Raw genomic sequence first — 15000 nt, 5'->3', positions numbered from 1 at the left:
ATTTTTGAGATGTGCAAAGGTGAGTGATACAACTTGGATGCTGTTGAACGGAGAAATTTAGGGTAAAAGCTTCGGAGAGCACTAAACTTGCTGCGTGACACTTGTTACAGAATGCCAAGGTACAGGGTCGTTGTGACCTCGTCCGTGGAGGCGAAGCAGAAATCAATCATTAACGAAACTAGAACTATTTAATTTGTTTACAAAATTCGTAGTCTTCACACGTACACTGTAGTAGTCTATGGTAACTCAGTGTAGCACGGCGGTACGGACGGTCGGGTAATTCAGTAGTTTGGTTATTTACAACGCACAGACATTCTTTTATATACTCAGAGAATATTAATTAAGTTCGGTAAGCCTTTCAACTAAAATTAGTTTTACTACAGAGTAAGTAACTAACTTTGCAAGGTTACTAAAGTAAAGGTGCTCTTTCTATTGCTGGTATCAGTTTTTCATTTAGTTCAATTTTAACTCATTCAAATCTGTTGCCGCCATTTTGGAGAAGGGTCTATTGTATTGAGAATCGGCAAACAAGAAATAATAAAATCAAGTCAAGTTCACAGTTCCATAAAAGACCAACTTTCAACTGAATTCCGTTCCAATTTGGGGGAGGGGTGGTGGAAGGGAAAGAGGTTTGGGAGGGATCACGTTTTACGAATAGCAATTATTCACAAAAAACCCCAGTTTGCACGTTTATGGTTCAGGTTTCAACGTCAAGTGTCTAGACGTAAGCGAATTACGGCAGAGTTTTTTTGCTATTTTGAAAACTGTAAAGCCACATTGTAACGTAAAATTTCAAAACTGAATGCAAGGCTGGCACTACGGCAAAGGGCAGATTTATTAGTGGCCAATATTTCGACTAATAGAATTAGTCTTCCTCAGGGCCAGAGCTATACTGAAGGAAAATATAATAACGGCTCCTTAAATTAAAGTTTGAAAAATACATGGAAAAACATGATTGGCTAACACATGATATGATGACAGCGTACTTGTAAATATGAGATAACAAAAATATAGAAGTGTATAATCAAGGTTCAGCATTCGTTTTTCCTGTTAATGCCTTCTGGAGATAACGTTTTCCCTCTATGAATTAGAAAAGCCTCGCGTGCCTTACGGCGGGAGGCATTGATGGTGGGTTGTAGTTCGAGAGGGATAAGTTGCATGTCTGCAGAAGAGTGACCTGGTAAGTTGAAGTGTGTAGGGACTGCTGCTGTGGAGATGGCGTGATGTGGGTTATTTGTCGCTTGTCTGTGTTCTGTGAACCTTTCACGGATCGTGCGTTTGGTTTCCCCTATATACTGTTTTTTACATTTTTTACATTCAATCATATAATTTATGTAAGGTTAGTAGAATTACAGGTTATATGTTGTTTTATTTGTCTTGTTTCGCCGGTGTTGCTAAAAGTGTACGAAGTTCTTGGATTGTCAATGTAAGGGCAAGTGAGACATCCATGAGTTGAGTTGCAGCGGAAAGTGCCAGAGGTGAGCTTGGGTGTTGTGTTAGTGTTCTTTAGTTTTGCTCGAACCAAAAGGTCGCGAAGGTTTGGTGAACGACGGTAAGCGATGAATGGTTTATCTTTGAATATTTTTTGAAGGCGATCTGTGGAGTTGAGAATAGGTTGTTTCCTGTGAAGTATTTCTTGGATATTAGGTAGTGCTGGGTTATAAGTGACGGTGAAGGGGACTGGGATGTTGGATTTATCTTTATCATGATTATGTTCCTGTAATGTCTCACTTCTGAGTATTTGTTCTTTCACAAAACGGTCTTTATAGCCTCGTTTTGTTAAATATGAGAGCAATTCTGCTGATCGATGTTCGAAGAATTCGTCTTTGGAGCAAATCCGACGTAAACGGAGAGCTAGGCTGTAAGGGATGGCTTTTTTTGTATGATAAGGATGACTTGAGGAGTGGAGTAAATACTGGTGTTTGTCTGTAGGCTTGCAATAGAGATCGGTTTCGATTTTTCCATTTTCGAGTTAACGTCCAGGAAAGGAATAGAAGTTGTAGATCGTTCACTAGTGAACTTAATAGTAGGGTGGATGTTGTTGAGGTATGTGATGAATTTGTCTAGTGCCAGCCTTGCATTCAGTTTTGTATTTTCACGTTCAAGTGACGCCTGACACGAGGTCTTTCACAAGAGAGATCCGGCAAAATTACCAGCAAGTTTAATTCCTGCGTTGTGTGGACCTCTGCATTCAAAAGTCAAATTTCAGCTTTCCTTAAATATTTATCCCGATAAATGAAAAGTGTTCCTTAGTGTTTGTGTCTAATAAAGACAAATTTAAAGAAACAAAAGCTACCTCGATACTGTCCTCCGTGCTGCCGCCATCTTGTTCCTTGTGAGTATCCCATGATACATAAGGTAAAAGGTAACCCTTAATCTTAAGCCCGGATTATGTACATACGGGGAACTCCAAACTGTAAACTGCTCGCCAACGTTTGCGGTTTGCAATTTAAGAGGAAGCCCTCATTCTTAAAGTCTCCATTTTATTCCTAGGGCCCTTCGACTACAACAGCAGTGCCATTCTCCAACCCGCTGGGGGAGGATTGGTTACTCCAGGGGAGTTGCTGTTTGAAAACTGCTAAATGCTCCGAAGGGGACATATAAGCTGTTGCTCCACTGTACAAAAGACCATTTTCGAGTTGCTTTTGAACCCCATTATGAACGGCGAGGCCTCATGCATAGTTTTTGCTATGTATGAAAACTAGTTTTCAATCACATGTGAACAAAACTAATTCTCACATGAAAAGCTTTGCTCCTTGCCTCGCTTTCGTAACGAGGTTAAAAGCAACTCGGAAGTGGCTTCATGAAAATCTCTTCATTCGTTTCTGGCGTAAACATACTACCTAAAAATGAGTCAGACGAAAATGAGGCACAGAAATATCTTCTCAGTCTTGAACTAATTAATTTCTAAGTACTGTTCTCATTTATGGCATCTTAGCCAGAGATATGACAAATCCTCGGCTTTGCAGGGAGGACTTCCCACCAAAACAAATCCATAATTCTTTGATGTCTAATTCACAGGATGTAAACTGCCCTGTTGAGACTAATGTTCGACCCCTGGGGAGGGGGGATGGGTACTGTTGAAATTCATTAATGTATAACTCTGTCATGGCCTTTTGGTGTCTTGCTGCTTTGGTCTTGTGCCTCTTTTTCTTGGATGTAAATGTTTGGCATGTTTGGCCGTGCGAATTCCTCGTTATTGTCGCTGTGTTGTGGACAATAGTCTCTGAATAGTTGATATTCCAAGGAAAGCATCACTGATGTAACAGAAGGCTGAAGAAAAAGGCTATCATACAATTTTCTCTTGACCGACGGTGTGAAATCAAACTGGCCCGAATAGGCCTTATTACGGTTTTCACGCCATTTTGACGAGTAGGCAAACACGTCTTGAAATAACAGTGTTTGTATGGAAATCCGATATCAAATAATTTTCTTAAAACATCGCTTCTAAAAAGCTGATAAATTGGAGACTTTAGGCACTATGCAAAGGATTTTACAGAAAATAACTGAGGAATGAGATGTGCTAGAAAGCATCTAGTTGCGTTTTGACATTTCCATACATTTGTCTGCATAGCGAACCGGCCGTGAACCGCTACTAAAAATAGTTCGCGGGAAAAAAAATACAGGGAAACGTATGGAAAGTTCAAAACACGACTTGACGCTTTCTGGCACAGCTACATCACTCCAATTTTTTTCCTTAAAATCCTTTTCCTAGTGCCAAAAGTTTTCAATTCATGAATTTTTCAGAAACGGATTTCGAATTTCCATACAAACACTGTTATTTCAAGACGAAGATCTCATCGCCTATTTTTAGTTTTTAAGTCCTTGAATGGCTTGATTGATTGGAATTTTAATTTTAATCATTTTAAAGACATCCATGATTATAACACTCGTTTTAGTAATAACATCTGTAAACCACAATCAAAGCGCTCATGGGGACAGCATCGTTTTATTTGTCATGCGGTAGATGACTGGAACGCTCTCCCAGACGGCATTAGGAACATTTCCAATTTTTTAGTTTTTAGACGTCTTATTAGAAACATGTAGACTTTTTTATCGATCTTATCCTTTTTACTTTTTATTTTTTAGATAGCTATATTTGTAATTTTTTTGTATTCTTACGTTAGATTTATGCAGGGCCTCACTGAAAACCACATTTTGTGACGTGGGCTCCCTGTTAAAATATCTTATTTATTAGTTTGCCCACTCGTCAAAATAGCGCCGAAAACCGTGATAAGGCCTATTAACGACTGTCTTTTCTTGAACATATGACACTTGCCTGCTAATGGAAAAGACCTAAGAGAGAAGGCTGGTATGAAATTGTCAAAACTCAACTTATTCATGGTAGTTTTGACAGTCTATAGAGAATCATCAGTTATTCTAAAATAAATATGTTACCCGAAGGTGCGTTTGTTCTTAAATACAAAATCTCGTTTTTCGTGTAAAAACGGAAAGTAACGTTTCACCACAAAATAGTTACAGCTTTCGGAAATAACAAACGTTGAGTCCCGTCTACTAAGACAAGTGAAAAGGCAGTCGGAGTAATTCGTTTAATACAGTCAGTGTAGCATGATATTGTTGTGAAGTGTTTACAAATCAGTTCATGAATACATTTGCTTCAGCCCACAAACATAAATATTTTGTTCAAATCAAAGTAGACTTTTTTAAGAACTAAACCAAATCTTCGATCTTAATACACGGTAATGTTCAAAGGTTATAACAATTTAGCGTTCTAAATTTGCTATATTTCTACGCACTTTATCCAAAGATTTTAATCTCGAGTCAAATCAAAATCAAATGTCAGATAATTGATAACAAGCGACGTAGTCTCAACAATAACGGAGGAATATTGTAAACATCATAGAACAGACTATGTAACGCTGATTTTAGTTTTAATCCGGCGATTTTCTTTTCACAAAAAACGATTGGGAACAATATGGGACAACATCAAATTCACTGTGTGCAAACAGTTTCAGTGTTACACTTGAAAAGCAACACGCGATACCATTATACACGTCACGGAAGTTCACAACGTGTGAGTCACGCTCGTGGAGTTATTTGATTGGATGAAAGTTCTCCCAAAATAGAGTTAAGAAGACGAGAAAAATCTTGCCCCTGAAGACCAGAAGACCAAATAAACATTTTGGAGCTGAGTCTTCGGGATCAGTCAAACGTTCTTTAGAACATTTGATGCTATATATTTTCCTGATAACGAACTGACTTGCTAGGGACGCAATGAAATATTTGTTCGCAATCGTTTCGTTCGCTGTTTTCGTAGCGACACTTGCTAACTCTACCGTGAAACCCACAAAAAGGAACAACGACGGAAAGAAGGCTCAGTGTAATGTGAATAATTACTTTTACGCCGGACCAAACACCAAGAAGATCGAACAACAGCTGGCCGAAATAAGAGAAGAAATCAGAGCACTGAAGAGAAACCAAACTGGCGGCTCAGACAGAAAAGGTTTGTAACCTGATTTGCTGAAAGACAAACTGAATTTACTGTAAATCAGCAAACTTTTTGCTTGCTACATTTTCGCTAAGAATGAAGTGAGATCAGATTAAGGCGGACGTTGTTTTTCAAGTCGTTCCAAGCATATTGTAGTAGTCTCCATTCCATTCAAATGAGACGGTTTACAAATAGGTTTTGTTATAGCGTTGGAATAAAAAAAAAAAAGCGTGTTAGTTTCACCTTCAGTTAGCTCGTGAATCCAAAGTCGCTATTGTGTTGAAATTAAATTTTATGACGCGAAAGAAGTTTATTTTTCTCTGATGTACGTTCATTTGCTTTCAAAGGACATTAAAAATTGGTGTCAGGCTAAAAGAACTCTGAACGAAATTAAAAATTTGATTACATTTTGTCACAATTTCAGTTTACAAGAACTGCGCCGATGTTTATAAGTTCGGTAAACAGATCAGTGGAGTGTACAAAATCGATCCTGATGGTTTGGGTGAATTTGAAGTGTTCTGTGATCAGAAAACAGCCGGTGGAGGCTGGACGGTGTTTCAGAAGAGACGGGACGGCTCTGTAGATTTCTTCCGTGGTTGGGCTGACTACAAACAAGGTTTTGGTAATCTCAACGGCGAGTTTTGGCTTGGACTGGACAACATTCACCGCCTGACTGTTAGCGGCAGCAACAAGCTTCGCGTCGACTTGGAAGATCTTCATGGTAAAACAGCATTTGCAGAATACAGTTCATTTGCTGTGACAAGCGAGAGAGCGAAATACCAGCTGAGTTTGGGTAGTTACTCAGGTACGCTCATCATACCTTCTCTACTATAACATTTTATAATTATAGTAATAATTTACTAAACAAAAAGTTTGATCACGGGATACATTGCATTTAGTAGGAAACAATCTGAAGGAGTATTGAAAATGTGAATGTTAATGTCCATTTCACTACGTGCTATAAGAGAAATTAAAAGTGAGTTTATGAGTGGGGGATAAAAACTGAAGGAAGAGGGTTACGTTAGTTAAAAAAAAAAACACTTCTATTTCAGATTTATTAAACTTTCTAAATAATGAATCAGTTTCATTGAGGACCAAACGTTTGGCTTGAGAGGCTCGATGAATTTTTCAGTCTTCGTTTTACGAATTAAAGTAAATTAAAATTCGCCTTGTGTGCGGTTTCTTTTTTCAGGTACTGCTGGTGATTCCCTTGGTAATCATCGTGGTGCATCTTTTACCACCAAAGATCGCGACTATGACCATGCCTCAGGCAATTGTGCTCGGGGTCATCATGGTGCCTGGTGGTACCAAAGTTGTTGCCTTTCCAATCTGAATGGTCTGTACCTCCATGGCAAGCTGGATTGGAAAGGAGTATTGTGGTATCACTGGAAAAAAAACACCTATTCTGTGAAGAAGTCCGAGATGAAGATACGTCCAAAGGACTTTTGAGATTTTGTCTCGTTCTCAGTTAATTTTCATTGAAGTAAAACATGTAACCAAAGGGATTAACATCCTGCAGAAGAATAAGGGAGCTTTGGTTGTAGTCTATAGTGGCTTACAGTTGTTGTAATCAGGCAATATTTGTAATCTCACAAGCGAAATTTAACACTAGGCAAAAATATACTCCGGTATGGCACAATAGGTGACTTGTTTATCTTATGCATGCATTCCAGTCTTTACTATTTCTTGTTTGAAATTAAATACGCCAACAACAGCACTCGCCTTAGCTTCATCAAACATTTATCTTAGTTACATGATATCATTGACTATCCCACAGGTAGCAATTGCTAATTAATCTAAGCTGGGCAGTCAAACACCAGTTGCAAAGCAAGTACGATACGAAGTTCCTTTTTTCAAGTGGATGGTTATGTTGTGAAACTTTGAAACAAAAAAAATTTCCTCCAATTTTGGAGACAAAAAGGTATCCTTGTATTAACTTTAATGAGCTGCCATTGCCGGTCTGTATATTCAATAGTGAGAATACAAATATCATCTGTTAGGATCGCGGACTATAAAAATATCTTTTAAACAAAATACTGCCGATAGTACCCATTAAAACGCCTTTTGAGCAGAATGCTTAGTGCAACTATTCTGTAAGGGGAATGCTTTAATAAACGGCTTGGGTAATAATGGAAATTATCTGTGTCAGTGTTTTCTGTTTTGTTTTTTAGTCAGCTCGGTTATGTTCCGGTTTCTTTAAGAAAATGACAAATATCGAAAGCGGGTTAACAGTCCTGTAACGAGGTGGCTAAATTCATGACGCACTGTTAATAGCATTTCAAATTAAGCTGCAGGAGGTTTTTTTTGTCAATGGTGCTTTTTTTTTTTATGCTGTTTAAAATGTTTCTACCTTTTCAGTCTTTAGAGGTAATGCTGAATCAATCTGGAGGAACACGCAAGCGATGTAAGCGAATTGCAAGTTATTTTGAAGCACATTTATTGGAACACAACTGAGCACGCTCTCTAATTTTGCAAATACTGTTTGGAATGCGAAGAGTCAAGTCAATAAAAAAGTATATCGCAGTTGTTAGAAATTCAAAATAAAAACCGTAATTTTCAATAAGGTAGATTCAGTATAAAAGACCCTCAAACGTTTCCGAGAAAGTTTGCACATTTGAGCAAATAACAAAGTCTTAATACCACTAATACCCACTGCCGGCCTCTTGAAACATCTCTGAAGGCTGCGCAACCTTGATGGATGTCTTCTTGAACTTCTTTTGACATAATTCCTTCGCCAAAAAAGCTATAAAGTGAAAATTCTTACCTTGCACGTTGCCTATACAATTTTAAATTTGATTCCCTTCCTGTATATTCCCGACGAATGCTGACGTAGAGCGTCGAAGATAAATGAATCGCTGATGAATCGCTGATAAGCTGTAAGGACGATTGGATACTGTTCCGAGCAACACCCCTAGTAACAGTAATAAATAAAAAAAGAAAAAAAAGAAAGAAATTTAAGCTGGATAAAAGCTGAACCGTGAAGGTTTTTGACGACAGCGGACTCACTGAAAATTTGTCGAAACGTCCCAAGTATTGAAATTAGAAATACAAACTAGAAATCTGCGGAAAAACCCAAATAATTATGATGCGATGTGATGTGTATTTCCCGCGCTTTCCGCGGAAGTCGCTTCTCACCACCAGAATATGACGTTATGGCTGAGAGGACTTGGGTAGGAACTAGGCATGCGCTAAAGTGGCCATTCCCGGCAGGCTGTTCGTATATTGTCCTAGGCCCGTTTTAATGATTCTTCTACATGTGGAAAATTAACTCTTGGCGATTGAGAGGAGAATTTCGCTCGCTTTGAACAGCTTCTCACCTCACGGTCTCAAAATAGCTGTAAATCATCCTTTTGCTCGCTTCTCCTATCAGCTCACAAACTATTTCCGCAGTAATCAGGCCTTAATGAGTCAAGTTTTGCCGGTCATGTCGTGTGGTTTGATGGCTGTTGGTTGTAGGTAAGTGAAGCTATTTTAATTTAGAAGTTAGGTATATATCTGTTTATATCTCAGAACAGGTAATTTTAGCATCCTTGCTTGCTTTGAAGTCCACCGCAGGAACTTGTGGTGAAATACTAGACATCATTTCGCGTTTGTTTAAATTCTAGTATTAAAATTCTGGTTAACCTGTGAGCAAACAGGGAACTCAGCTGGCTTAGTTACCGCTTTTAAAAGGCCTGGTTAAACAAGGAAACATTGTTGCGGAGGCAAATGTTTCCCAGTTTAGCCGCGCGGGAAACATATGTTGCAGAAACAAATTTTGCTGCTCGGAAACAAGAAAATGTTTTTGTCTCAGATCAAAAAGATTTTTGCTTCCCGGACACAAAGTTTGCCTCCAAAACATATGTTTCCCAGTTTAGCCACCATGAAAGCAATATTGACTAGCTTCTAGTGCTGCTCTCTAAAAATGTTTCCTAGCGACAAAGTCAGTTTCTTATTATGCGTATGCGTTACTGTTCGCTTTCCTAAACAATGTTTTCTCGTTAAGCCACGGGGTCAGCAAAACATTTTGTTTGCTTTCCGCTAATTTAGCAACCCCGAAAACATAACAAGAAACAATGTTTCCTAGTTTAGCTTGGCAGCTAATTTTATATCCCAGTTACTGGTCATAGAACGAGCTATTTATCAGTTTCCTAAAGGATGATTAGCGCATACCTGTAGACGCAATACCGACTGAGCCTAACAGCCTGCCTGTAAAGTGGAATGAGAACTGAAATGTTCGTGGTAGCATGGTAATTTGCTGTAAAGAATTTTGTTTTTTTTTTTATGTTCGAATCTTAGAGAACATTTATTAATACAAAAGAAGGGACTTGCAATAAAATCTTCCTTTGTTGGGTTGACGGCGCCAAATCACACTGTTTGGCAGTGGCCTAAACGACCGTCTTTTCTGGAACATTCGCATTCGCCTGCTAATTGACTGAAGAGATAACTTGGTGAGTAGGCTGGTATCGAAATTGCCAAAACTGTGACTTATTGAAAATAAAAAGAGAATTATTGAGTTATGATAAAAACATTTTAAAATATGCTGTAAGAATATGTTACTCTCGGGGTCGTTTTGGCCTTAAATACAACCGACTCTCGTTTTTGTTGTAAGAATACGGAAAGAAAGTTAACGATCTGCCCGAAATAGTTTTATTGAGTTATATCTTTCAAAAGTAACAAATGGCGAGGCCCGTCCGGCTATACTTAGACTCGGGAAAAGGCAATCGGAGAAATGCATTACAGTATATATACTGAATGAAAAATATTTACAAATCAGTTTGTGAATACATTAACTTTCAGCATATTTGACCAAAGTCAACCAGTTATAGAACTGAGTCAAATCTTCGATCTTAATACAGGGTAATGTTTTAAGATTATAAGTTATAACATTGTAGCGTTTGAAATTCGTTATGCTTCGCACTGTGTCCAAAGATGCACTGAAAATATTGATATCGAGTCACATTAAAATCAAATGTCAGAAAACCAGCAACTTTGTGTCAGTAAAGAAAACTGTAAATATTGTTGTTCCATAGTACAGACTCTTTACGGCTAATTTTGGTTTTGATCCGGACGTTTTCGTTTTAAATAAACGATTAGGAAAAATATGGGACACCATCAAAATACGTTAACATTCTCTTTTTGTCAGTCGATACGCCAGCGTACCTGGATACCCGATTATTCTGAAAAAAACTGTGTATAAACAGTCTTAGTTACATTTGGAAAGTAACGCGATGTGGTCTTACATGTCACGGAAGTTCACAACATTAGTGAGTCACGCTCGTGGAGTCATTTGATTGGGTGAAAGTGCTCCAAAAATAGTGTTTAGAGGACGAGAAAAATCTTGCTTCTGAAGACGAAATAAACGCTTTTTTGGAGTTGAATATTTGGGATCAGTCAATCGTTCTCTAAAGCCTTTGATGCGATTTTATTGATAACGAACTGATTTACGACTCGCGATGAAATATTTGTTCGCAATCGTTTCGTTTGCTGTTTTCGTAGCGGCATTCGCTAATTCTACAGTGAAACCCACAAAAAGTGACAACGACGGAAAGAAGGCTCAGTGTAATGTGAATAATTACTTTTACGCCGGACCAAACACCAAGAAGATCGAACAACAGCTTGCCGAAATAAGAGAAGAAATCAAAGCACTGAAGAGAAACCAAACTGGCGGCTCAGACGGAAAAGGTTTGTAACAAGATTTGCTGAAAGATAAAATTTTTGCTTGTTACATTTTCCCTAAGAATGGAATGAAATCAGATAAAAGCGAACCTTGAATTTTTTTTCTTTTCAAATCGTTCCAAATAATTATATTGTAGTGATCTTTCTCCGTTCAAATGAGACAGTTTACAATTAGGTTTCTTTATAGCGTTGAGAATGAAAGTCGCAAATGTGTTCGCATCTTGAAATTAAATTAGATGACGCGAAAGAAGTTTATTTTTCTCTGATGTTTGTTCATTTGCTTTCAAAGGACATTAAAGTTTATGTACTAGAGCTACCCTAAAATAAGAATTTGATTACATTTTGTCACAATTTCAGTTTACAAGAATTGCGCCGAAGTTTACCAGTTCGGCAAACAGATCAGTGGAGTGTACAAAATCGATCCTGATGGTTTGGGTGAATTTGAAGTTTTCTGTGATCAGAAAACAGCCGGTGGTGGTTGGACGGTGTTTCAGAAGAGACGGGACGGCTCTGTAGATTTTTTTCGCGGTTGGAATGACTACAAACAGGGCTTCGGTAATCTGAACGGCGAGTTTTGGCTTGGACTGGACAAGATTCACCGCTTGACTGTTAGCAGCAGGAACAAGCTTCGCGTCGACTTGGAAGATCTTCATGGTAACACAGCATTTGCAGAATACAGTTCATTTGCTGTGACAAGCGAGAGGAACAAATACCAGATGAGTTTGGGAAGGTATTCAGGTAGGCTTAAAAGAGTTAAAATTAAATTCTGTGATACAGGAAAGAAATGAGAGAGGGCAAATGTTAAAAATGTTTGGACGGTAAAACGCTTAGACTTTGAGTTTATTCGATGAAAAAGTTTTCGGACCCAACCGCGTTTGTTTAAATTAAGTTTGCTGCAGTTCAGCTATAAGAGTATTAAACAGGTAAAAAAAAAAAAAAAAAGGAAAGGTTTAATTTTTTTAATTTTTATTTTACTCATTGTGATAACAAATTGAGTGTGCAAGTTAATTACTAAATGAATGCGTAAAAACATGCAGTCTCAAATGTGGTATAAAATCTCTGCTTCAGCCCGTTTCATGGTATTAATTTGGCTTAATTCTTTCACTAGGGTAAAATTATGTACGCTTTTTATTTTCGTTTTTAAGGTACTGCTGGTGATTCCCTCGGTCATCATCGTGGTTCACCATTTTCCACCAAGGACAGGAATAATGACAGGTACTCAAGCGGCTGTGCCTTGACTCATAAAGGCGCTTGGTGGTATAAAAAGTGCTATCATTCTAACCTGAATGGTCTGTACCTCCACGGGAGGATTGATACGACTGGAATGGCGTGGTACCACTGGAAAAAAAATTACTACTCTGTGAAAAGGTCTGAGATGAAGATACGGCCAAAGGACTTTTAAAATTCTCTTTAGTATACTCAGTTCATTCGCCCTGAAGTGTAACATGTAAACGAGAGAATTAAAGGCTTGCATGAGTATAATGGAGCTTTTGTGTGGTTATAGTTTCGTTTAAATACCGTAAATTTCCGAAATAAACGACCTCTGAAAACAACATCAGAAAATCATGACCGCTAATAAATCCCTAAAGTTTGACCCTACCCATTCCCCCCCCTCCCCCACCCTCTCCTCCCGAAGTTTTAATATAATCCGCCTAGTTACTCCTTATAATGTAGACTGACGGGACAGTCACACGTCAATTGGAACAGAACAAGATAAGAATCTTTTTTTTTTTTAAATAAGTGCCCGATCATGCTTATTATGAAGCTTTAAAGCAAGAATTTTCCTAAATTTTTACAGTCATAAAGGAATTCTTGTATCAACTTATATCAGGTTAAATTGTCGGTTTCACTTTGTCAACACTATTATCTGTCAGGAGACTAAACACATTTTTTGTTTCAAGCCAAAACTTCTGGTGATAGTCACCAAATCGTCCTCAGTTGAGTTAAGAGTAGATTTTTTTTGTTATGTTCAGTTAGGCGATGCTTTCAATAAACTCCTTGGGTAATAATGGAATTTATATCTGTGTTGTTTCCTGTTTTGTTTTGGTCAGCTCTGTTATTTTACTCTTTCTTACGTAAACTGACCAATAACGATGCGGAGTTAAAGGTCTACGTTTTAAAGATGTGGGTAAATTCTTGGCGCACTGTAGCATTTCTTGGCGGACTGTTGTATTTCAATGTAACTGCAGAGGTTTTTTTTTTCCTCTGTGGTGCTGTTCATTTTGCTGAAGAGTACTTCCTGGGTTCGATAGGGTGAAAAAGTGAAAAAACATCTTTTCGACCAAATAGAATTTGGTGATTTTATCTAACATTTACTGAAAAAAATTGAAAAATATTAAAAAAAGCGCGAGATATTTAGGAAAACGTATTTCCATATAAAAGTAAATAAATAAAAAAGGTGTCATAATCTTCTTAGTGCGAAACGCCCCAGACGAATTTTCGAGGCAAAACGCTTCATCCGGTAGCTCTTATTTCAGAAATAAGCATATTTTGTTTACATCTCGCCTGCAGAAAATTTGTCACTTCGAATTTTATATTCCTCGCGCTTCCCACATGGAAAAGTCATCAAAAAACGAAAAGAGCCTGTGGATAAAATCCCGGAAGAAGCCAGGGCCTAAGAAAAAGGGAAAGATAGGTTTCAGCGAAGATCGAAAACGTGATCTTGCAGAGAGCGACAAAGGCTCTTGGTTCGACCAAGAAACTCTAGGTTCTGTCGAAGGTGATCACGAAGAACTGGAGCAGCGGCCTTCAAATTTATCCACTGTTATTGGATCAAGTACACAGAGGTCGATTGCCGTGCAAAAGTCCTGCAGCCGTAACTTTGCAAGCGTCCTGTGAAAATATCAAAAAAAAAAGAAAATCACCATTGTGTACTATTTTGATACCAGCATAACTCCAACCCCAAGATCTATTTTATTCGATAAAAAGACCAGAATAAAGATAAGGAAATTTTGGGTTGTCGTGGCAGACAAACCTCTCTGATCTCCCCCTTGACATCTCCTGGAACGACTTTTCTCGAATAAAATTGAGCACAACCTCCGGAAATGCATATTCTGCATCCTCTGGGCCGATTTCTTTCTTCTGCAGCGAGATAAAACCAAATAACGTTATACTGCGCGTTTGTAATGAAATATTGGCATAAAATCAGCAAGAATTAGACCGATGAAATACTCACCAGAAGCGCATGAGCCCACGTGTAATACTGGAGATAGCGCGTTCTGCGTGGCCCTTTCTCTCGCATTTTGCTCCGCTCCACGCTTTTTTGAAGATTTCTTACGAAGAAATCACCATCGTACCTAAATAACAGTAAAAATGTGGTTTTCTTTCATTATACATTTCCTTTGATACGAAATGAATAATCGCTTTAGCTTGAAGCGTAAATTACATTACACGCAATCAAAACGAACAACCTACCCAATAGATTTCATCTCTGATATCAGTGCACCCCTCAAACTCTCCGCTGACGCGCTTTCGGTTTCGTTAGCCTTGTTTTTTCCCCGTTTTCCAGGTTGATTTTTACGTTTTCCTTTCGCCACTTTCCCCATCTCGCTCGATCACAACAGCGGAGTCTAAAACGTGTCTGCAACGCGATACTTTTGCCGCGAAATTCTGTGCTATTGTAGTTGACGCCATGGGGTCCTGTTGCTCGATTGGCTCGCCACGTAATAAGGTGTCATAATCTCCTGTGGAGGCTTGTTTTCCTTGCAAACCTTTATCGAGCGAAAACTCGCACTTGAATTTTGGTCGTGAAATTTGGCCAGAAGATTCGAGGGATAATGACAAACAAAAAGGTGTCAGGGAATTTTGATTTTCAGAATATTTTTCCCGTGGCGACTGTTTACGCAACACGCCTCAAATATATTTTGCTACTCAAACTTTAGACGTGGATATCT

At 38.3% G+C, this 15000-nt stretch overlaps 2 protein-coding genes and 1 pseudogene across 3 annotated transcripts; 2 read left to right on the top strand and 1 right to left on the bottom strand.

Moving 5' to 3' along the window:
• The first annotated feature begins 5205 nt into the window (after nt 1-5205).
• LOC146482042 (ficolin-2-like) lies at nt 5206-7585 on the top strand. Its single transcript, XM_085108173.1, has 3 exons — nt 5206-5464; nt 5874-6254; nt 6642-7585. Exons 1-3 carry the CDS (start codon nt 5236-5238, stop codon nt 6896-6898), a joined length of 867 nt encoding a protein of 288 aa, XP_084964299.1. The 5' UTR covers nt 5206-5235; the 3' UTR covers nt 6899-7585.
• Nucleotides 7586-10549: 2964 nt separating this feature from the next.
• Nucleotides 10550-12593, top strand: LOC146482041 (microfibril-associated glycoprotein 4-like). The gene is made up of 3 exons (XM_085108176.1): nt 10550-11113; nt 11465-11845; nt 12253-12593. The coding sequence occupies exons 1-3, from the start codon at nt 10885-10887 to the stop codon at nt 12507-12509; spliced, it is 867 nt and encodes a 288-aa protein (XP_084964302.1). The 5' UTR covers nt 10550-10884; the 3' UTR covers nt 12510-12593.
• Nucleotides 12594-13356: 763 nt separating this feature from the next.
• LOC146482040 (uncharacterized) lies at nt 13357-14675 on the bottom strand (annotated as a pseudogene). Its single transcript, XR_014864237.1, has 4 exons — nt 14522-14675; nt 14283-14403; nt 14082-14188; nt 13357-13939 (listed from the first exon to the last, which is right to left on the bottom strand). The product of XR_014864237.1 is annotated as an uncharacterized LOC146482040 (transcript).
• Nucleotides 14676-15000: the final 325 nt, after the last annotated feature.

This window comes from Pavona decussata, unplaced genomic scaffold, assembly GCF_977016875.1.
Source record: "Pavona decussata unplaced genomic scaffold, jaPavDecu1.1 SCAFFOLD_48, whole genome shotgun sequence".
In the NCBI taxonomy this organism is placed as follows: Eukaryota; Metazoa; Cnidaria; class Anthozoa; order Scleractinia; family Agariciidae; genus Pavona; species Pavona decussata.
This window is presented reverse-complemented; position numbering and strand designations above follow the sequence as displayed.